Source organism: Alnus glutinosa, chromosome 12 (assembly GCF_958979055.1).
Source record: "Alnus glutinosa chromosome 12, dhAlnGlut1.1, whole genome shotgun sequence".
In the NCBI taxonomy this organism is placed as follows: Eukaryota; Viridiplantae; Streptophyta; class Magnoliopsida; order Fagales; family Betulaceae; genus Alnus; species Alnus glutinosa.
The window spans coordinates 15404064-15428902 of NC_084897.1; the positions used below are offsets into that span (position 1 = coordinate 15404064).

General features: G+C 36.8%; 1 protein-coding gene across 1 annotated transcript in view; it reads left to right on the forward strand.

Annotated features, from left to right (window-relative positions):
- Positions 1 to 17622: 17622 nt before the first annotated feature.
- LOC133851855 (protein ILITYHIA) overlaps positions 17623 to 24839 on the forward strand; it is a 67956-nt gene continuing 60739 nt past the window's right edge. The window contains exons 1-9 of the mRNA XM_062288453.1: positions 17623 to 17864; positions 19574 to 19950; positions 20055 to 20186; positions 20283 to 20664; positions 20825 to 20971; positions 21178 to 21362; positions 21493 to 21619; positions 21752 to 21825; positions 21910 to 21986. Of these exons, the coding sequence (XP_062144437.1) occupies positions 17747 to 17864; positions 19574 to 19950; positions 20055 to 20186; positions 20283 to 20664; positions 20825 to 20971; positions 21178 to 21362; positions 21493 to 21619; positions 21752 to 21825; positions 21910 to 21986 (1619 nt within the window). The 5' untranslated portion in view covers positions 17623 to 17746. The remainder of the gene's footprint in view (positions 17865 to 19573; positions 19951 to 20054; positions 20187 to 20282; positions 20665 to 20824; positions 20972 to 21177; positions 21363 to 21492; positions 21620 to 21751; positions 21826 to 21909; positions 21987 to 24839) is intronic.

Sequence of the window (24839 nt, forward strand, 5' to 3'; positions counted from 1 at the left end):
AGTAAGTCAACAATTCTTAGCGAACAAAATCTATTGACTTTATAAACTGAGCCAACTTATCTTTTTCTACCACGAGTTTACAATAACAGCTACTTTTAGCTTTATAGCACTTTCAAAAACATTTATGTAGCTAATATAAGTAAGAAAAACCATTTGAATCAACTATTCTAATTATAATTAATGATATACACACGCCCATTGCCTTTGGCTGTGGCATGTGCATACTAATACCTCTATAATGAAATCCTTCACAAATCATGTCATAAAACATCATACACACATATCGTAATACCATACATATTCTCATTCGTTCATTTCTTTCTATTATCTTATCAAGCCATATACTTGATGATGAGTGGGGCCTATAGACCCACCAAATAACCCTCCCTACAAATGAGACTATGCTCCCCAACAAAGAGTTCCACCTTATCGCCTTGGCCCCTTTTGGCGGGATGGCTAGAGATTGCTTCCTACTATGAGGCCACGCATCTCACTGTAAAGTTGCTCCCGGCTTATCAACATCCTTTTCATTACCTTCTTTTTCTTAAAATTTACTTTGATTAAGGGTGGGGCCTAGGCTCCCACCAGGAATCTTTCCCTACAAATGAGGCAACACTCCCCAATGAAAATTTCTTCCCTATCGCCCTAGCCCCTTTTGATGAGACGGCTAAGGATCTCTCCCTACTATGAGAACACGCATCTCACCGTGAAGTTCCTCCTAACTCGTCACACTTAAACTTTCATACTTTTAGTTTCATGCTCATATAAAATTAATCACCATATCTTAAATATAATGCACAATACAATTATCATTACTTGTATCATCTTTCGAAAACATGACTTATAAAAAACATCATATTTTAACTCAAAGCATTTGTCATATCTTTAACACCATAAACATGATAAATTTCGTAAACGTAAATACATATCATAAACATTAATCAAATCATCAAAGCACCATAAATCATGTAATATCTAAACATATCACCGGCTCGAATTTAAACATCACATCATACTAAATAAAATTAACTTTAAGCTATAACAAGTTCAAAATAGGTATTTTGCTTGACCCATGAACGTTCAGGACACATGGATCAAACATTCGAAACATGAGGAGGATCCCTTTGGCCAAATGTTCAATCCTCGTGTTTCAAACGATCGTTCCTCATGTTTCGAACCAAAACTATTCCTAAGCAACACCTAGTGTCTTAATAACACTCATAATACTGTTCTAGGCCATAATAGCACATCATGAAAGAATTACAATGTCTAAAATATAAAAAATGCTAAATCTAACATTAAACTAACATTAAGGCTATTGTAACGACTAAATGATTAAACCGATGGTTAAAAGCCATAAAGTTAAATCGACAGCATAACGAATATAAAAGAATGAGTTTAAGCTAAGGGCATTACCTCCTTAGAGCAAAAACGTCTTTATCACACTAAAGCATTCTCACACACTCTCACTATAGTAACGGTGGCTCAAAGGGATGGAATACACATAATAACGGAGGAGGTGGGTATTTATAAGAGAGAAATCATAGGGGATAAGGATGAGTTGATTTGCTACGTGTCGAATGTAACGCCCCAAATTTGAGCCTGCAAATTCATAAACAGAAACCTCCGGTTTGCACGTGACATTACTACATCAGAGATAAACTCTTGCAGCGGAATATATTTCTTTTCTAAAGTCTTAGGAATTGATAGCATAACACATTAGAGCTGACTGAAATACCTCGATACATTTATTAAAAGTTACTTAAGTTTATCTTTACATGCCATATGCACACTAGGTGCATCAAAATTAGTGCCACAGACGGCACATAAGCATACAACATAAAACATGCCAAACATGACATCGTTATAAATATTTACATGCCATAAAACAAAACACACATAAATACAACTAGTAATTTCTAAGCTAGCACATAATAGTTCATTGATGGTTTTTGAAACCATCAAACTGGCATATGGGTCCATGCCTTCATTCTCCAGATTTGCTTCAGTAACTATGCAAATATAACGTCAATATATTTATATAGACAAACGAGTGAGTCATCCATATTTATAACTAAGCTACCATAAGATTAATAACAGTTCATAAAGAATACAAATGCAAAGGTTGTATGAATATGCATCGTAGTAACCATTTAGTCTGTGTTTTATGATCATCTTTCTTCAGACCTCTCGCTCTAGGTTATCTAAACCCGTTCACGTCCGTTGCCTCTCACTTAAAGTCTTATCTGTTTTTACTGGAATCCTACCGGTCCCAACATTAGTTATATATTATGCCTTCGGACACTCCTGGGTCACTTTGAACCCCCTGGGTCCACTGATTAGCCTTCCTTCCACTTGCTACTACATCAGCTTGTTAATGGCTATCTCCTCAGCCATTTTATTAATTGGACACAACATGCAATGCATGAACAAACACCCATGCAATGAACACACACCACATAATCCTAATGAAACGTAGAATCATTCCTCAGTAAGTACATCCATACTTACTCTCCTAGGTATAGTTTCTTAGCTCCTTTTCTGTAATGAATAAACATATACAAAGAATATAATATATTCATTAGTTCTTTTTCCAATATTAAATCTATATATTTTCACATTACTTTCTTCATCGTTTTTAGTCATCAATTAAAAAGGTGATTACTTATAAGTCTTTTGACGTTTAAGCTTTATGTTCAAATACTGAAACGTGGTGACATAATGTTTAAACATGACTCTTTAAGTAAAAGCACTTTAATAAGTATTTTTAGAGTAATTATGATTATCCACAATTTGTAAGTACCAAAACAAGACAATAACATGAAAATATAAATACTACAACGATTCATGTTTAAGCACCGAAACACAGCATAGTGCTCTTGGTGACATAACGCTTAAACATGAATCCTAACAGGATATATGTACGCAAATATATATATATATATATATATATGTATATGCATCCAATACTGATGCTTATGGAAAGAAATTCCCTACCATAATGCATTTTGTTATTATTTTTCTCAATCGTTAAAACTTACGTTTTCCGAAGACTTTCTCCTTAAGGTTAGGGATCATAACCACCCCCCCCGTAAAGGCCGCTCTTTAGCACAGACCTGGTTCCCGTCCAAGCCGGGGTAGGCGTTTAGGGATTGATCGAAAAAAGGTCTAGGGTCAGGGTATATGTCGTGAAATAACCATTAAGGTTAAAAAATTTGTTGATCATGTTCGTTTGATATAATTTTCAAAATGTGGAGGTCTAACTCTTCTGTTAGCTCTAGATCTTCCATTAATCTCCCTGATAATGTGTGTAATTCTGAACATTACTTTGTTGAGGGTGATCCCTCTTTTGATTTCAGAAAATGGAGTATTCCAAGACTCCCTGCAAAGGAAGTCTATAATACTTCTTGGTTCAAGAGTTCTTTTAGAACTGAATATGCTATTAAAACTGTTGAACAAACTATTCCTATTCAAATAGGAATGAAGATTTTGAATTGTTTGGTAAGAGATTTGTTAATCAATCTCTTGCTAAAGGATTTAAATTCTTACATGTTGGAGCTGTCTAAGTCGCTGTTAAACCATTAACTCGACTCGGCATTAATGTTTCTGTGTTAATGTGCCTTCGTGATGCTAGATTTATTAATTTCAGAACTAGCATTCTTGGCATGGTCCATACTTCCCTTTATAATGGACCTGTTTATTTTGATATTTTTCCTAATTTAACTCTTGCTTTAAGTGATATTAATATTTCTAAAATATTAACTTTGAATGTTTTAACTTCTGATTATGACATGGTAATTGGTAGTCAACCTCTGGTTATTATCTACCGCATTTATTACAAATTGCTAAAAACCAACTTGAATCCTCAAGCTGTTATTAAAAATTCAGGAGAATCTACTTTGTTAATTCAAAGCTCCACTCGAGATGCTAACATTCGAATTCCCCGGATGATGAAATGGAGTGACATCACTCTCCCCAATGAATGGCTAATTGAGAATGTTTCTCAACCTGCCAAGATATCTCAGGACGATGCTAATGTTGATTATATCCAACAATACCTTGATGGAACTGTCAAAATTAGCTTCACAGACTTGAAGCTTTCAAAGGTTGAAAGACCCTTATATATTAATGAAGGAAGAAATTCCTTCTCTGTTAACCAAAGAAGAAATTCTTTTGCTGATTCAATTACTACTGAAGGTTTTCAAAAAAGAGATAAAGATATTGAAACCTTTTTACCCGATTCCGTTTATGCTGATTATAAACTAAAAGGAATTGCCACTAGTTCCTAAGTTTGTTCTGCTTTTTATTCTGCCAAGCAATTGGCAGTCCCTTCCCAAGTTTCACAAACTGAAGAAGGAAATGTTTCTTCCTCTGCTTCTGATTTAAATGCTCCTATGCCTGAGCCTATTTTTCACCATTGTAATGCTATTACCTTTACTGAACCTAAGAAAATGGGTTTTCATGATCTTGACTGGCCTTCTTTAGAAAAAGACTTCCGTTCTGAAGAAAACCGCCAAAAAAGATTAATTTATTTCAAATATTTTTCGAAAAAAAAAAAGACCTGTTAAAACTTCAGTGGGTGGAAAAGATGCTTGAAGAGCAGAGACATACTATGTTTTTTGATTTTCTTCAAAAGGTTAAACCTGGTGTTTTAAACGTTGTTAAAAAACCTTTTGTTTTGCTTGAAGACAACACTGTTGTCAAAGCCTCTCATCCTCCTGTTGAAACCCTCCGAGTAAAGGGAAAAGATGACACCATTGTCATTGCTTCTCCTTATAAAAACACTAAGAATGATACTACTCATTCTGAGACTCAGAAGATTATTGAGCAAAATAATTTTGCTAATCAATCTCTTCACATTATCGGTCAACAACTTGATCGAATTGAAGAAAAGATTGATTCTTCTTCTATTAAAATTCTTGAAAAACCTATTCCTTTGGCTGTTAAGAAAGATGTTGAAAAACCCTTAATTTCTTTACCAGAAGAAAGAAAATGAATTAGTTTAAAAACCAATAGCCAAAAGAATTTGGAAAAAATTGAAGAAATGCTTCTGGAGATAAGTCTTCGCAAGGCTGCTCGAAATCTGATAATGAGTCTAAAAATTCTGAGGAATCTAGTTCTTCTAAATCTGACTCAACCACTGATGAAGACATTAAAATTCTTGAAGCAAACTTTGGAAAAATCAATGTTTCTCCAAAACTCCAAAGAATTTTCAAATCCAAACCTGTTAACCTTACCAAGAATTGGTATAATAAACCCACTCCTCCTGATTTGCAGTATGAAGAAAGGGTTTTTCAAAACCAATTTTCTGTTTCTCTGATAAATTATATGAGTGGAATATTGATGGTTTGTCCGAATAGGAAATCCTTAATAAGATGAATCATATGTCTATGGTTGCTAATGCTTATATGACTAACCATGACATTTCTGATTATGATATTGTTGAATTATTAACCACTGGTTTTTCCGGGACCCTCAATGCTTGGAGGGACAAGCATCTTACTCAAGATGCTAAAACCCGGGTTAAAACCGCTGTTAAAACCAATGATGATGGGACCCCCGTCCTCACTGATGGCAAGCAATTGCCAGATGGTGTCAATACTTTGATATACACCATCATCAAACATTTTGTTGGGACTCCGTCCAATTTTACTTCTCGTATTTCTGATTATTTGAATAATCTCAGATGCCCTACTATGTCTGATTATAAATGGTATCAAAATGTTTTTATTTATCGTGTTATGCTTAGGACTGATAGTTTTAAGCCTTATTGGAAAGAAAAGTTCATTGATGGATTACCTTCATTATTTGCTCACAAAGTAAAAGATAAACTTATTAATCCTGTAACGGGATCCACTGATTATGAAAACTTAACCTATGGTGATTTGTTTTCAATTATTAAAAAACTTGGCATTAAAATGTGTGTCGATCAGAAAATGATGAGATGGGTAATTTTTGTGAACAATTTGGTTTGCCTCTCATTGCTCCCAGCAGGAGACATAGGAAGAAACCTGATAAGTTCACTAAAAAATACCGTCATACTAAAAGACGAGTTATTAAGCCTGAAAGGCCTGATAAAATCCTTAGAAAGCTTAAGCGTTCTAAATCTGCTAAGCCTTCTAAAGGAAGATGCTTTAATTGTGGTAAAAAATGACATTATGCAGATAAGTGTCCAAACCCACCTAATAAATTAAAGAATAAAATTAATTCTTTAAACATTAATGAGGAAGAAAGGAATGATCTTTTTAATATTTTACAATCCCAAGATTACTCCGATTCTAATTCATCCTACATTGATGAAGTTACTTATGATGATTTTTGCTATCATTATGCCAGGGAATCATCTAATAAAAATGTTTTCAAAATTGGCTGCAATAAATCCTGTTGTGAAAGTAAATTTTGCAATGTTACTTCTAAAGAAGAAGAACAAGAAAATTTACTAATCACTTTAATTTCAAAAATTGAAAATGAAGAGTTGAAAGATGAATATCTTAAAAAACTCAAGAAAACAATAAATCATGGTTTTGAAAAAACTGTTAAAACCAAAATTTCTCTTGATGAAACTTTGGAATGATTTTCAAAACAAAAATCCAAAGTTATTACTATCTTAGACTTGTAGCATGGGATAAGTAATATCAAGAAAGAAATTGTTGATTTAAAAAATGACATGCATCATATTAAACTTGATAATCAAGACTTAAAAAGTCAAATATTAATCACAAATCTTCATAAAAAATTCCAAGATAATAATGAAGATTTAAAGATTGAAGAAATTACTAGTAACCAACATGAGCATTCTAATGATCCTGAATCCAGCAATGCAACTGTCTGTTCCGGTAATACTTTAAAATTTGTTAAACTCATCAAGAGTTTCATACCACCCAAATGGTATGCCAAAATTACTATTATTATTGCAGAGGATTATTCATTTGATGCTATTGCTTTGATTGATTCCGGATCGGATATGAATTGTATCCAGGAAGGATTAGTCCCTAATAAATATTTTGAGAAATCTACTGAAAGATTAAACTTTGCCAGCGGAGATTCTCTTCACATTAAGTATGAGCTTAGTAAAGCTTATGTTTACCAGAATGATGTTTGTTTCTCCATTCCTTCTGTGCTTGTGAAAAACATGAAGAGTGATAAAGAAATTCTAGGAAACCCTTTCCTTTATTTACTTTACCCAATCTCTTCTGTTAGTTTTTGGCCTCATTCTGTGTTTGGACAAAATCACTTATGTGTAAAGATGCTATAAACAGGGATTCCACTTGTCAGAGCATTTTCAGAAGACTCTACACTGCGAAAAAGATAGAAGATTTTAGATTCCCTGTCGTCCATCCCGTCCGGACGCCCATCTGTCCACTGTTCCATCCATCCAGACGATGTGTCATCCCGTCCGAATGCCAGACAGACTAGCATCATCCGTTCGGACGACGTATCTTTCCATCCGGACCCTCCACTATATCGAAAAGCTTCTGTTCCAGCTTGCATCCGTCCGGACCTCTCAGCAGCCCGTCCGGATGTTCATCAGTGGTCGATCAACTTCAGATTCTTTCCAAGTTCAGATATGGGAAGATTGATACACTGTCCGGACGCACTCATACATAAGGCAAGAATCGCAATTCAAATATCATCGTCCGGACGTCAGTCAGCCTTGGTCCGGACGCGCATGCAACTAAGATGAAAATTGCCAATTCGACTTCAACCGTTCGGACGATTACCTCTCATGGTCCGAACGCACGCATAGCAGATATGGAAATTGCGTGTTGAAGAATTTTCGTCCGGACGTTTATCCCCCTTGGTCCGGACTCGCGAAGCCTTATATGGAAATTACTTGCAGCGGACGTGCGACCGTCCGGACGCGGCTCTTAAACGGGAAAGATTTTCAGCGAAATTTTCAGAAAATCCTGTCGCACAGTTGTTCGTCCGGACGGCTTAAGTTCACCGTCCGGACGGCGTCCATACATATTACAGCAGTCGCCCATTCTGCACCTTAGCCTATAAATAGAGGCCCCTGGGCATTGAGAACTGCAAGAATTCGGTATTGAATTCTACAAGAGCTCAGAGAAGTTCAAGATCCCTTTGAAGCCGTTACAAGTGTGTTGCGCTACATCTGAAGTTTATCTTAGGGGTTGGCCCTAAGATAAAGAATTCCATTGAAGACCCATTCAGGTAGAAGACTTGGTTAGGAAGCATTCGTATTGGGTTACACGTCAGAGAGCAAGGTACGACCACTGCATCGGGTTAATGTGAGTGTTACTACCTTGTATCTAGCTTTGTCTTCTAAATAGTGAAATTCCTGGGTTTGGCTGCCCTGGAGTGGTTTTTCTCTTGATCGAGTTTCCACTTCAGCAACAAAAATCTGTGTGTCTTTTATTTTCCGATGTGCTTAATTTTTGTTGACACTTGTGCACACACTTTATTTTTATAAGTCAATTTCAATTTTCATCCTTCTATTGATGAATCTAGGATAACAACTGTTAAGATGGGAACAAAAGTAAAATTTACTTTTGCTTCCAAACTAGATATTGAGCTAGATCGGCTCAATCTAGTCTCGGCTAAAACGAAGCACTTGAATTCCTTAAAACAGGAACTCAAATACAAGAGAATTGCCCAGCAACTCTCTGATAAACTATTACAATCCAAGATTGCTGCTTTCAACAATAAACTTGTTGATATTGTTTGTTCAGACCTGCCCAATGCTTTTTGGCACCGGAAGAAGCATATTGTTGCTCTACCTTATTTTAAGGATTTTTCTGAAAGGGAAATTCCTATTAAAGCTAGGCCCATTCAAATGAATGCCGAAACTTTAGATTTTTGGCAAAAAGAGATTGCTGACTTGCTTGCGAAGAATATTATTCTCAAATGTAAGTCCCCTTGGTCTTGTGCTACTTTTTATGTTATGAAAAATGCTGAACTTGAAAGAGGTTCTCCTAGGTTAGTAATCAATTACAAACCTTTGAATGATGTTTTAGAATGGATTAGGTATCCTATTCCTAATAGGAGAGACCTAGTCAACCGCCTTAGCGAAGCCCTTGTCTTCTCTAAGTTTGATATGAAATCTGGATTTTGGCAAATTCAGATTGCTGATAGGGATAGGTATAAGATTGCCTTTACCACTCCCTTTGGACATTATGAATGGAATGTTATGCCTTTTGGTCTTAAGAATGCACCTAGTGAATTCCAGAGAATCATGAATGACATTCTTAATCCATTTAGCCATTTTGCCATTGTTTACATTGATGATGTCCTCATCTATTCTAAATCCATTAATGAACACTGAAAACATTTGAACTCATTTCTAGAAATCATTAAAACCAATGGACTTGTTGTTTCTGTAAAGAAAACCAAATTATTCCAAACCAAGATTCGATTCCTTGGTTTTGAGATCTCATAAGGACAAATCCGTCCTATTGATCGAGCTATTGAATTTGCTAGCAAATTCCCTAATGTCAACACTGATAAAAATCAACTCCAAAGATTTCTTGGATCGCTGAATTACATTGCTGACTTCTACAAAGATTTGAGAAAGTATTGCAAACCCATGTTTGACAGGTTGCAAAACAATCCTACTCCTTGGACAGAAGTTCATACTTCACTTGTTAAAGAGATTAAAACTCATGTTAGATCTCTTCCTTGTCTGGGAATCCCTACTAATACTGCTTTCAAAATTGTTGAAACTGATGCCTCTGACATTGGTTATGGAGGGATTCTGAAACAGATTGTTTAACCAGGATCATTCGAACAAATTGTTCGATTTCATTCCGGATCCTGGAATAGTGCACAAAAGAACTATAGTACTATTAAAAAGGAAATCCTTTCTGTTGTTCTTTGCATTACAAAATTTCAGTCTGATTTATTAAATCAAAATTTTTTGTTAAGAATTGACTGTAAGTCTGCAAAATATGTTTTGAAAAAAGATGTTGAAAACATTGCCTCAAAACAAATATTTGCTAGATGGCAAGCAATTTTAAGTGTTTTTGATTTTGATATTGAATATATTAAAAGAATTAACAATTCCATTCCTGATTTTCTCACCCGTGAATTTTCGCAGTGCCACCATGGCAAGTAAAAAGGATCAAGGAAAAGGAAAAATTGTTAATCCTCCTGTTAACAAGCTTCTGGCCACCAAACCAGAGTCTTCTCCTATTGGCACTCTAGCTACCTCCCCTATTACCACTTCGTTGGCCCTTACTAACCGGTTCATGACTTTTAGCCCTGAACCAAATATTACTTTCAGTAGTGCTCTTGCTACTGATTATAATCTATTTCTTGGTTCTTCCCAAAGACCAAGAATGCCATTTGTTAAAGCTGAAAAACCATCAGCTTATGTTCGTTTACCCTATTTCCAACACCTATTTTTTGTTGAGCTAGGAATGGCTCCCATTAAAGAACCAGGCCAGTTGGCTCTTGCCTATTTTCGCCCTCGTTTTCATTGGGTTCTTGAACACCCCCTGAAAGACATCTCTTATTATACCACTATTTTGGTCGAAACAAAATTGGTCCACTTCAAACCGATTGCTGATCAAAAAACTGTTAAAACTCTTTACATGAGTGTCTATTTTGGTAAGGTTATTCTTCTCAAAGATTGGGGTGAACACCCTTCCCAGCCCAAAACCCTTTCCAATTCTAAGCTAACTTATTCTTATTATGATTATATGGATGCCTGGTTCAAATTCATGCTCTACCAGAACTCCACTTCATTCCTGGTTTATTAATTTTGACAAAAAAATTTACCGAGATCCTCCATCTTTGGTTCTGAAAATGGTGGGGACAGTTCAGAGCAATTTTGGACATTTTTCCTCTACAGCTTGCCAAAGCTTTTGGAACGTTTAGAGACCATTACAATATTGATGCTTATGGAAAGAAATTCCCTACCATAATGCATTTTGTTATAAAATTCTCTTGGATTTTAAAATGGAATTATGTTAAAGAAGGCGATATCATTGATTGCCACTGGTTTGTCAAGTGGTGGGACAAATTCCCACAAACTGATGCTATTGTCCAGACTGTTTATAAGGATTTTGCCAAGAAAACTCCATCAGAAAAGAGTATTTCCCCGGCAGTCCCTTTGATTACCACTACTAGACTTGTTACTCCATCTCACTTCCTTCCTCCTCCAGAAGAAAAGAAGGTTGCTAATGATAAGATACCAGATGACAAGTCTGCTGCTACTGCTTCATCCTCTTCATCCAAGAAGAAAAAGAAGAAGAAAGGTCCTTCCAAGAATGATATGAGAATGTTCCAACAATTTCTCAAATCATACAAGGAAGAAAACTCTGATGAAAATAGTGAAGAAGAAAGTGAAGACAAATCTGATTCATCTTCTATTTCCCTCAATACTGATGGTATCTGCGAATATGATCGCAGCTTATTTGGGCATGACCCGGCCTGTACCCAAGATATTCCAGATGCAATCCCAGGTATAGAGGATATTCCAGAGCTTAACTATTGACCCTCACGGGTCCCTTACTGTTGATTCCCGTGACAGACAGCATTATTGGCTCCTCCAGAGCTCCACCAAAAGTTTGCTTGTCTTTTGCAGAATTATTGGTTGCACTTGCAGCTGGCCGATAATCGTGGCCGACAACTTTATTGACTGCTACAGTCCCGTCGCATGCTGATCTACAGTCTTATTAAATTACTTTTGTACCCCTTGTAATTGGCCTATATAAAGGACCAAAGCCTTCAGGGTAAGACAGAAGCTTTTAGAGAAGAGAAAATTCCATCTCTCTTGATCTGCTTCCGCCCCCTTCATTATGGTATATATATATATATAATGATATTATGATGCAAGGGATAGGTAATCAGGTGGTAGAACCAACCTTGCAGGAATGCAAATGCTAAGATAAATATGCAAAGAGATAGAGAAATCAGCGGCAGAGCCACCTTGCAGGAATGCAAATGCTAAGATAAATATGCAAAAGGATAGGAAAATCAGGTGGTAGAACCAACCTTGCAAGAACGCGAATGAATGATAAAATAGATAAATATATATGTATATATTAACAAGAATATATTCACTATTTTACAAAAGTCATTAAATCAATTAAAATCATTACTTTGATTCATGGTTGAGCACCGAAACGTGATGACATAATGCTCAAACATGAATCTTAACAATTAATATGGAATGCTATATAATAAATACACAAGTAATAAAAATCACCTATGATGATTCAAGACCATCATAAGGCTAAAATACAACAAGAAAAATATACATATATGTCCACAATTTCATAAAATTCATAATAACATCAAATAAGATCAAAGAGAGGTATATGTGTTCTTTTAGGTCATTTTCTTTAATTCTTTTCTTTTCAACCTTATTTCTTTTGTGTTCTATATTTTAGACATCATATTAACATCAAATATATCTTAGAAATCATTTATGGAACACTTGAACACATAGAAAACTTACCAAACAATTCTTGAAACAAAAGTCCTCTTTTAAGCCCAAAGTGGCCAATTTTGGAGTTGCTAGTGTTGTTTTGGTTTCTGATCTTGGTTCTATAAATCTAGGCCATGAAAGAGCAAGGTAAGAGGTATATCTAGCTCCCGTAAGGCTGCTGGACCGAAATACAAAAGAGAGAAACATAAAAGTTTCACTCAATCCTCACCTTGGCCGAGTAGTGGAGTTTTAGCGTTGATTTGAGTTTATGATTTTTCTCTATACCTTAGGCTATGAAAGAGGAGGGAAAGGGATGATCTTAGTCCTTCTAAGGGTGTTGGACAGTAGCTTGAACCAAGGGGATAGTAGCTTAAAGCAAAAAAAAAACAGAAAAGTTTTCACTCTTTTTCTCAAGTTGGCCGTGCAACCCTCCTAGGAAACATCTCTCTCTTTTGCATGGATTTTCTAAAATAAAGTAAAGGCCAGCTTGCTCTCTATTTATAGAAGACCAAATGGGTGGGGTTTGGTGAAGAGATCAAGCCACGTAGAGGGGAAGAAGGCTGCTGGAAAAGAAGAGAAATGATAGCCTCCAATGTTGACAAAAAAGTCTCTTTCACACTCAAAAGTCAAACTTTTTGTCTAACTAGACTTAGCTTTCAACTAGATTGCCTAAACTAGATAAATATCAGCTTGTCTCAGTTCTGGAGGCAGTTAGGGCCTGCTGGTCTAGAGATTTTAATTAATTTCTGCTAAAAATTCGACAGTTGGATTAATTAGGTACCGGTTTTGGCCAAAAAGTCAACTGTTGCCAAATTGAATTCTGACTTCATAGGATTCAAGTATAAACTTTATATATACTATATTGTGTAATTATAAGCCATAAAAACATATTTATCAGGCCTAAATTTAACCAATAGTGCCACTTGGCGCCTAAATAGTCAACTATAAAACTAAAAAGTCAACCGGTGGACTTTTCACCAAATTTTACCATGTGATAGATATTTCTATTGTGAGCACGACTGTCTTTGAATCAACTAAATTTGAGTTTGTTTGACATGTTTTTGGTTCAATCAAAATTTAAAGCTTAAATGTTACTTTTAGGTTTTTAAGGGTTTTTAGGTTTTGATCTTTAAATTTTCAAAACAACTTTATGTTTTCTTATAAAAACCCATGGATATTGTCTCCTCAACAATATCAATGATTTCTTAAGAGCTTAAAATTACTGGGCGTTACATCGAATGTTCGGTACTTGGGTAGCGAACATTCGTGTACTAATGTGAATGTTCGTTGTATGAAATGATCATTCGATGTACGACTCGTTGTACATACCAAAGGTGTGGAATGTACTTTCTGAAATATAGTACACCACGTCATTGAACGTTCATTGTAGGAAAAGCGATCGTTCGTAGTGGAAAAATTGATTGTTCGTGATTGATTATTCGGGGTTCTCAATGAACGTTTGGTCAACACAAAAATCAAAAAGTATTAATTTATAATTAAGATCTACTTAATCCTACTAATAATCTAGGGCACTGCAAACCTGGAGGTAGATGTAGTTGCCTAAACTTGATGCCAATGATCATGTTTAGTTTTTTAGGACACAACCTAATCTCGACATTTAATGCCTCTTCGGTGTTGTATTAGACTTAACTTGTATTTGATGCTCTTATGTATGAAGACATGACTTAGACTTAATTTATGATGGTCATAAACGTTATGTAATGATTATGGTATTTTGTGATGGTTACTTGGTAGATGCTTTGCTTATGGTAACTGATGTTAATAGTTTTTTTTTTAAAAAAATCATACCCATTTTTTCGTTGTTTATTCAATGATAAAGTATAGTAGTAGCACTCTAAGTTATCTTTAAGTTAGATAATATGTTGGTGTTACAATGGATGTTGGAGCTCTTGAAGATTAACAAGGACAGTATGTGATAAGACTCTAGGTGCTAACCTCAATGAAAACCAATAGACGACCTATAGGATAAGACCTAGGGGATAACTTCAATGTCAACTGCATAAAGACCCTCGAAGAGAGACCTCGTCACCCCAGGGGATGATCTCAATGTTGATTGCATAAAGACCTCGAGAAAGGCACTTTGACAATTCAACAAGTTGACTAATCTCGAGACATGTTATGGCAAAGCCAAGCAAAAAGCTAGCAAGCAAGACGAGGAAAGAGACACCGTGGGCTAACACTTTCAGCTAATTAACTTTTACAAAGGAATTTGTAAACATTGTTACACTTAAGCTAGCTTAAGGACCAAGCCAAAAGATTGGGGACCAAGACTAGGCCGTGGGCTTGGCATCAATAAAATAACTAACCCCCTACGAGAGTGAGGGCCAGCCTGAAAAGAACATTTGAAGAAATTTATTGATCTCAAAAGAATGACCTTGGTTGTAAGCAAAAAGCAAAATTCCCCAACTAGTTGAATTGGTTGCCCATGGGAATTGGGGCAACTAATGATGCCATAAATAAGCCTAAGGCCTAAAGCCTTGGGCCCAATTGACATGAAGACCCATTCATTAGAATAGAAAATGCTACTTTGTATTCTATTGTCTTTCTTCGTTAATATGGCATTGTCAATTCACCATTGGATTATTTTTTTTTTTTTAAAAAATTTAATTAAGATTGATCTAAAGGTGGATTTATAATATCACGTTAACAGAGAGGGATAGAATAAGGACAAGAGAACACCAAGTAGCATATCTCTTCACTAGAAAGGCTAAACAATCATAAGAGCCTCTCGCCATGTGGTAAGCATTCAAGTAGCCTCTCATATCAAAAGACATAAGTGTAGTGCCCCATATTATTTTTAGGGTTAATTGGGTCTCAATTGGAAATTGGACCTTTTTGACTTTTTGCGTTGACCAAATGTTCGATTCAAACTGAGAATGTTCGAAGTTTTCACCAAGAACGTTCGATAACGTGTTATACTGTGTGTCAAAAGGTACATCCCACGCCTTCGGCATGTGTGTCAGATCGTACACCGAACAATCGGAATTGTACAACGAACATCCATCCAACCCTAGGTCGTACACAAACATTCCCCAGCTGGCAGATCAAATAATCCTTATCCACCTACAACATTTCTCCTATAAATACCCTCACCATTTCGTTTATTTTGTGTATTTACGACACTTGGAGCTAGTGTTACCCTGTTGAAAGTGTGTGGGAGCGTTTCAGTGTAAGGAAGACATTTTCGCTCTAAGGAGGTAATCTCCTCAGCTTATATCCGTTATTTCTTAGTCATTATGTTATCAATTTATCTTTGTAGCTTTTAATCATAGGTTTAATCTTATAGTCGTTATTATGGTATTAATGCTAGTTTAGTTTTAGGTTTAGCGTTTTGATGCTATTACGTTGTAATTATTGCACTATGAGCTGTTATGGCTTAGGACCGTATTAGGATTCTCGTTAAGATCGTAAGATTTACTTAAAAATAGTTCGGTTGAGTTTTGATTCGAAATGGGTTTCTCCCATAATCGAACATTCGAATCCCTTGGCCGAACATTCGATCTTCATGCTTCGAACGATCATTCCTCGTAATACGAATGTTCGAACATCGTATCACAAACGTTCGATCCTGTGTCCCGAACATTCGTGGGTCAGGCAGAATACCTAATTTGGATCTATTATAGCTTAGAATTAGTTTTAGCTTGAGATTATGACTAGTGATAGGTTTTTCTCGTATTTCAAGGCTGTGAGGCCTCAAGAGAATTGTCTGGATGAGCCTTGTGATACAAGTGAGTAAAAACTCTCATGGATATTTGTTATTATATTTCCGCATAAGCATGATTATTTTGTGTATCAAATATGCATTTTTACAACTCATATGAAATACCTTTTTGACAAACTGTGAACTCTACAAGTGAAAATGAGTGATGAATAACAAGCTAATGAAAAAGAAGAGTTTATAAAGGCATGCACGTAAAATATAGTGAAGAATAATTTGCATCGTATGACATGGTTCACTGGTACGTGCGGGATAAGGGCCATTGGGCTTACTATATAGGTTAATCTAATGGTCAAATGTTTGTTTATTTTTATGTTTGTTTATTTTTATGTTTGGCCTTGGATCCAATGGTTATTTTGTGACCAATACACAATGCTTGAATGAGGATCACGATTACGGACATTATTAGTAACATGGGCCACCCGAGATTGGACTCAGTCAGGTTGCTAGCACTGGATGGTAGCGTACATAACCAGGGTACCGATGTTGTATTATATGTCACTTGGGACAACGCCAACCTTGTCGAGAAAATGGTTAAAATCCTGGATAGACCATATGGTGTTGCGGTATGGCATGATTCTTCTATTACATTATATATTATATCTATACTACATCTATAATGACATTGTCAAATGATAAACTATAATCTTGCATTGTTGCATGTAATTTATAAATAACTAAGTTCATTATATGACAATATGTCACCATGTGTATTATTACTCACTAAATCGTGGACTTATGCTTATATATTTTCTACCTATGAAACATGTGCTGTTTTATAGTTGAACTTTAGATATTAGATTCGAGATGGATCTCTTAGCAATTGCGGCTGTTTGGCGTAGTGGTATTGATCTGGTTATGGTTGAAGAATGATTGCAGGATTTTGAAGACCACTCATGGTAATTAATACTTTTGGGTGATGTTGTAAGTTTAACATTTGATACTTTATTGCGTATTAAGATTTAATATTGATTTTTATATCGATGATATGTATATTATGATTTCAATTAATGTAATGACTCTTGGTAGATGTTCCGGTTGTAATTAATGTTGATAAAATATCTTATGTTTCCGCTGCGTAGTGTTATCTTTTTTAGGAGTAGTAGATTCCTGAATCTTATTCCTTGTGGAATGAGACTGTGAGACGAATCGTGAAATTAATAGTAATTAATTTCGAGGGCGTTACAATAAGAGAGAGAGAGAGAAATGAAATCGCAGGTGGGATAATAATGCTAGGGACTATTTTTTTACCCTTCCAATATTGATGTGACTTTCAAAATTACCACTAAAATTATGATGGATCACTATTGAATTTAATATACTAAAAAAGATAAAAAGATGATAAAAAAATGGTCTATAGCCTTGCTTTAGGTGGGATGAACTTCACATGGGCTTTTGCGATAGCAACACCATCACAGCCCAAAGGCCATTTTCTACCCTAGTCCATATATTTTCCTCTTTCACTATAAAGAAAAAGAAAAATATAGGACATATTTAGTCTCTCTCTCTCTTTCTCTCTCCCCCAGTGACAGACTCAGCAGCTCCTAAAACCCTAACCAGTCATCTGAAGCTCCACACCTCACTCGGATCCTCTATCCGGAGCTACCCGTTTCCCAATGGCAGCGAATTCTTTGGATTCTCTCATTTCCATTGGCGGGTCGGTCTCCTCCCCGTCCACCAAGACCCGGGTCCGGATCTTCCGCGATGAAATCCCGGCGATTCTGGACAATTCAGGTCAGTCACTGATTGTCTCTCTCTCGCTCGAATTCTAGTTGTCAAATATCATTTCCATTTCTTGATTCACCTTATCTTTTCCGAGTGATTTTATTTGTTTCTGCGGAAAATGGTAGGACGAATTTCCGGTGAAGTGTTATAGTGTACTGACTTGGTTCCAAATTCCATGCCATTTCATTTGGTTCGTGACCACCATTGGCACACACAGATGTATCTATACAATATACTCATATGCATACACACGTGTTATTCATTTGCTGTTGCTCTGTATCCGTGCATTTCACAAAGGAATCAGTGTGATAATGATATTTATGTTGGTCAGCTTAGCTTTGTCAAATTAAATTAGATAATATTGTATTGCGAGAGGGAACTGTTAGTGCACATTTTAAACAACACCACGGGTTTAGGATTTTTTATTTAATTATTTGAATGTTATCAATAAGGGGATTAGGCATTGGCGGTACCTTTTGGGGGCTAAGTTTCAAGGAATCATTATAAAATATATTATGCAACTTGGGACTTTTTTTCTTTGATAAGTAAGAATACTTTATTAAAGAAAGCGTAAGGCGCCCCTAAGTACTCAGGAAGTATACACAGGAACAACCAAAGCTAACCCACTAAAACCCAATAGAATCAACAAAACCCGAACCCCTCGAAAACGAAGAAAAACCCCAAAACAAACTACAGTAGAAACCAACTAAGAACAAAACAACCCACCACCCACCCACCAAAGCACACAAACCTACATCATGTGTGCCTTGCCTTTCCTACTCCTAGAAGGAACTTTAGCATCACCATAATTGGAGCTATGCAAATTTAGTAGCTCCCTTTTTCCTTTATACTTTTGGCGCGCAATCATCTTCTCCCGCTAAAAATCTTCTTCCATGGCTTCCCTAATTGCCAAGGCCTCCTCCCCAAAAGCCTCTTCCAATGCCCAATCCAAGGGCGATCTATCCCAATAGTCATCTTCCTCCTTCTCCCAAACTACAATCTCCCCGTTGTGATCAAAACCGAAGAATCCAGTTCTCTCAACGGAGCAAGGAGAGATGCAGCCACTCGAAGGAGAGGAAGGTCGTACCACCCCTTTGACTTGTATTAGTCAGAGAATACATTCAGAGCTTTATATATTTGATAATCCACCATTCGGGGGCCAAGTTTTCGTATATGTGTTCCTTTTATGAATCTATTTTCAGATGTTTTTGACCAACCCTGGTTCTTATGCATTATCTGCTTCACATTACAAAATACGCTGACGTGTATAGCCTTGTCAAGTATCTAGACTTTTGGTAGTTGTGTTGTAGCCATCTTAGCAAACAAAGTTCTGTCCAAGTCCAAATTTGAAGTGAAATCTCCCAAGTGTCAATGAGGAGTAAATTGAATATGATTTATTTTTCATCTCTTAAGTACTGTGGAGGAAGGAGGTCAGTAAAATTCTTCCTTTAGCCTTCGCAGAATGATTCTCAGTGGTGAATTTGTCCCAGCTAGAAGTAGAAGAATTTGGTTCACTTTGCAAAAGCGATAGTGTGACTAGGCTGAGCTTACTTTAGATGTATGCATAATAGATATAAATAGATGTAAATGTATGTATGCATATTAATTTATCTTTTGTTTTTGCTATGAGCAAAGTCGTTATTCTTTTGGAAAGTGTTGTGAATTAAATCATCCATGCGTATTATTGTCCTGAAATGTTGTAATTTTGAACTTTGCAGAGATGTGTACTGAGCTTGCAACACTTCTGGTAGACATAATATTTAGAACATTGTTAATTTATGATGATCATGGATCAAGGAAAGCTGTTGATGATGTAATTGCAAAAGCTCTGGGTGACTTATTGTTCATGAAGAATTTTGCCGCAGCACTTGTCCAGGTAATGGAGAGGCAGTTAAAGTTCCAATCCCATGTAGGCTGCTACAGACTTCTCAGGTGGTCATGCTTCCTCTTAAGCAAGAGTCAGTTTGCCACAGTTTCAAAGAATGCATTGTGTAGAGTAGCTGCAGCGCAAGCATCTTTACTTAATATTGTCGTTCAAAGATCTTTCAGTGCACGAAGGGCTTGCAAGCGAACATTTTTTAATCTATTTTCTCAGGTTTAGGCCATTTAACATTTACTGATTATTTTAGAAGACTGTCCTGCTGGTACCTTCAACTTTTAATTTTTAATCATTCTGTGTTGGTCCTTTTTTTTTTGCAGTCTCCGGAAATTTATAAAATATACATTGAGGAATTAAAGGATGGGCGGATCCCATACAAAGATAGTCCTGAATTACTATGGTTATTACTGGACTTCTCAAGTACGTCACCGTCTTTGTTTGAACAGTACAAGGTGAGATAAATCTATTTTCTTCCTTTGTATTTTCTTTAGTGCTTGTGTGCTGTTTGTTCTGCCTGAATTTTGACATGATTTATTCGTTTTCTACAGCCAACATTTCTTGATATATATGTTAAAACAGTGTTGAGTGCTAGAGAAAAGCCACGACAGGTTCTCAGTGAAGCTTTTTGTTCACTTTTTACACGTATGTCGCATGAAGATTTTCAAAGTATTGTGGTTCCATCTTCTGTTAAAATGCTGAAACGCAACCCTGAGATTGTGTTGGAGTCAGTTGGAATTCTTTTGGAATCAGTCAACCTTGATTTGAGTAAGTATGCCACCGAAATTCTTTCAGTGGTATTACCACAGGCTCGGCATGCCGATGAAGGAAGAAGGGTTGTGGCATTAGCTATAGTCAGGTGTTTGAGCCAGAAGTCTAGTAATCCAGATGTTTTAGAAGCAATGTTCAATGCTGTCAAAGCTGTACTTGGAGGTCTGGGTGTATTTATTTATACACGCTTTCAAATTATTTCTTTTAGCGATTTTAAGTACCTTATAATGTTTGCTATAAGATGATGTATTTTGAAAGTTCAATGACTGAATGTGTAAATCTTTGGTGACCTTCTACGCATTAATTTGTTCAATTTAAACAGGCTCAGAAGGCAGACTTACGTATCCTTACCAGAGAATTGGCATGGTCAGTGCACTCCAGGAATTATCTAATGCTCCTGAGGGAAAATACCTCAACAGTCTATCATGCTCCATATGCATGTTCCTTTTGTCCTATTACAAGGATGATGGTAATCTTTACTTAGTCGTTTTCTTTTTTACTTTTTTAAATTTAATTTAGTTTATCTTTTTACTTTTATTTATTGGTGGGGGTTGTGAACTTTTCAGCAATTCTTTCTTACTTTCAATCTGCAAGTTGGATTCCCTTTTTTAATGTTTGCATTTTTTTATTTTTTCATGCATGTGCTGATTCTTTCTCCTTTGTTCTAATTTCTAGGAAATGAAGAGGTGAAGCTTGCAATTTTGTCTGCTGTAGCGTCTTGGGCAGTGCGATCTGCTGATGCTGTTCAACTAGATTTGGTGTCCTTTTTTGCTTCTGGACTCAAGGAGAAGGAAGCTTTAAGGAGGGGGCATCTTCGTTGTGTACGAGTCATATGCAGAAATGCTGATGCTGTTTTACGGGTAAGCTGTCTTATTAAATTATATCAGTGCTTTGTTGCTTTATTTCAACAAAATCTTTCTGAATTTGATTTGGATTCTTGTTGAGGTTGTTGCATTCATCACTATGACGCTTCTATGTTAAACACTTCAGGTATCATCTTTGTTGGGTCCTCTTGTCCAACTTGTAAAAACTGGTTTTACTAAGGCAGTGCAGCGTTTGGATGGTGTATATGCTTTGCTCTTAGTTGGGAAGATTGCCGCTCTTGATATCAAAGCAGGTGTATAGTGTTTTCTACTATTATCATTAATGCTACATTTTTTACTTTGTACTTATTACTTGCACCACCCCCCAATTCATTTCTATCGTTGATTTTTCTTGTAAGTTAATTTATTCTTACTCCTTTTGTCAGAGGAGACTGTCGCAAAGGAAAAGATTTGGTCTTTGATATCTCAAAATGAACCCTCACTTGTACCAATTTCACTGGTAGCTATTCACCGACTCTTTGATGTTAGTGATATCTAATTTTAAGTTTTTCTTGGGTGTTTGACAATAACATGTGCTATACAGGCCTCAAAGTTATCAGCTGAGGATTGCATGGCATGTGTTGATCTTCTTGAAGTGCTCCTAGTGGAACATCTCCACAGGTTTGAATTCTTCAAATTTGCAAAGCCTCTCCGTTATTATTGTCTGTGTGGGTCGACCTCATTCAGAAGATTCTAGGGGCTATCGAACCTAAGGATTTTCGCTTGATTAGTTTAGTGGGTATATTTACAAGATTATTGTTGAGACTCTAGCGAACAGGCTTAAGATGGTGTTGGAGAAGATTATGTCTAAGTCAAAATGCATTCATCTGAGGTAGGTAGATTTTAGATCCTATTCTTTTTTTTGATAAGTAAGAAATGTTTTATTAAAAAGCATAAGTCACTCCTAAGTACACGGAGTATTCACAAGAACAACCAAACCAGCCTACAAAAAGAAACCCAAACAAATCCACAAGGACCTAAGCTCTTAAACTAAAAACCCACAAGGAGCACTCAAAGCAACAAAAAAAAACCAAACAAACCCATAAGGACCTAGTCCTTAAACCCATAACCTTAGTCCACTTCTTAGTTTTGGGCTTCGTTAAAACCCGGCCTAGACAGAAACCTTTAAAATTGGGTTTAAGACCTAGCTCGAGAGCAAACGAACGACCCAACGACCCGACCCACCAATCTCACTATAAGGTTCCTCCATGTCCGCAAATTCAAATGAGGCAAATGGTTTGTTTGGGAAATGAATAGAATAATAATTCTATTCGGGTCTTTTTTCAAAACCCGAAAATCTGGTTTCAACCCGGAAACCCGCCCGAATTCAAGGAGAATTCAAGAGAAAAATGAATTCTGTGCGGGTCCCACTCCACCAGCTGGCCGGTATGCAAAAGAAACAAAAAAAGGCATGGGTCCCACCATTTAAACTGACCGGTCTCCAAAAGAAACAAAAAAAAACATGTGGTCCCACCCTTTAAATAATTAAATAATAATTATTTAAATTAAGAAATATTTTTTTATAATAAATAAATATTATTTCAATCATTATTTCACACTACTTTTCATAACACCAATCATTATACACAACTTTTCTTACTTTCAATCATTTTTTACCATTAAAAAATAATACTTTTCAATCTCAAAAATTCAACACCCAAACACAATTTCAAAAAAAACTCTAAACTCTATTCGCCTAGAAATTCGTAAAGAGAATAAGAATTTAATTCTAATTCTAAAAATTCTATACCCAAACACACCAAAAGTCTTCCTCGCTGATCTTGGTGTGCCTTGGGCAGAGAGAAGACGTGCTGAATGTTCCTTGCCTTGTAGATTCAGCAGCAAGTCCTTACCCAGCGGTTCCTTCTCCAACATAGAGCAGTCCATGGCCTACCTCACCTCCGAGACTGCTTGTTTCACTGTCGGGAGAAGATCAAGGTCACGCCTCTCAATCAGCGGAATCCGTAACTTGACAGGATGCTCTGACCTCACCACCTCTGCGAACGACGGTAGAGCACCACCCAAAATGGGCCAAGCCCCACCCGAGCTTGGTGAGGAGACCTTCAAACCCAAAACCTCCTTCCCATCCTTCTTCTCCACTGCAGATAGCACACCAACAGGAGAAGACCCAAACGTGGATTCCAAGAAAACCATCACCTTGCACAACTCATCAACCACTCTGGTCCATCCCTGCCCTCGTCCCTTTGGGAACAAGATGAACCCTCTCCGGCCACCCACTACATAGATCGTCAGCTCCAAGAATCGACTATCCTTACTACAGCCTCTTAAAACAATCCAAGCCTTCGAATCTTCCCTGAAGGATTTGACAAAATCCTCGACCCCCTAAGACCGCAAAGCCTCCTTCACTGCTGCGACAACCCAAGCAGTACACTGCAAACCCAATAGCACAACCCTAAGAAGCCTTTCATTCTCTCCATTCTCAGCACAGACTTGCCTTCCTCCATCGAGAAGAGGAAAGTTTTGGCCTCCACAATTAAACGCCTCTCCAAAGCCATCCTCTAGAGAACTCGAGAGAATGGAACCCTAGCGGGATGCGCCACCGCTGGTGTGAAATAGTCAAGAAGGATCGAGGAAGAAATGAGGAGAGAGGAGAGAGGGGGGAGATAATCTACTGACCCATCCTATTCTTATTGCCAATGAATGCCTTGATAGCAGATTGAGATCTGGAGAACCAGAGGTTATTTGTAAAATGGACTTAGAAAAAGCTTATGATCATCTAAATTGGGATTTCTTGCTGTACATGCTGAAAATGTGTGGGTTTAGGGGTAAATCATGCTCATGGATAGCTCATTGTATTTCCTCATTGTGTTTCTCGATTCTGGTGAACGGCTCTCCTATAGGCTTGATTATCAGTTCTCGTGGCTTGAGGCAAGGGGACCTCTCCTTTGTTGTTTGTCATAGTGATACAGGCGTCGGGTAGGATGATTTTAGTTGCAGTGAGTAGAAGTTTGTTGTCAAGCTTTTTTGTGGGGATAAGGACTGATATCTCTCTTCTTCAGTTTGCAGATGTTACCTTACTTTTCTGTGGGCCAACCCAAATCATCTACGTAATTTCAAGAGCTTATTCTAATGTTTTGAAGCTGTGTCGGGTTTGAAGACGAACATAGCCAAGCCGAAATTGGTTCTTGTGGGAAATGTTAATAATGTGGCTAGGTTGGCTAGAATTTTGGGATGTGGGGTTGTATCTTTGCCCTTGAAGTATCTTGGTCTTCCTTTGTGGGCATGTATAAGGCCAAGCATATATGGGACGGTGTCATTGAGAAGATAGAACGTCGGTTGGCGAGGTGGAAAATGTTGTATTTGTCTAAGGTGGTAGGACTACTTTTATCAAGAGCACCCTATCCAACTTACCTACGTACTTCATTTCCCTATTTCCTCTCTCTCTATGAGTGTCACAAACCGTATTGAGAAACTACAACATGATTTCTTATGGGGTGGGCTAGGTGAAGAGTT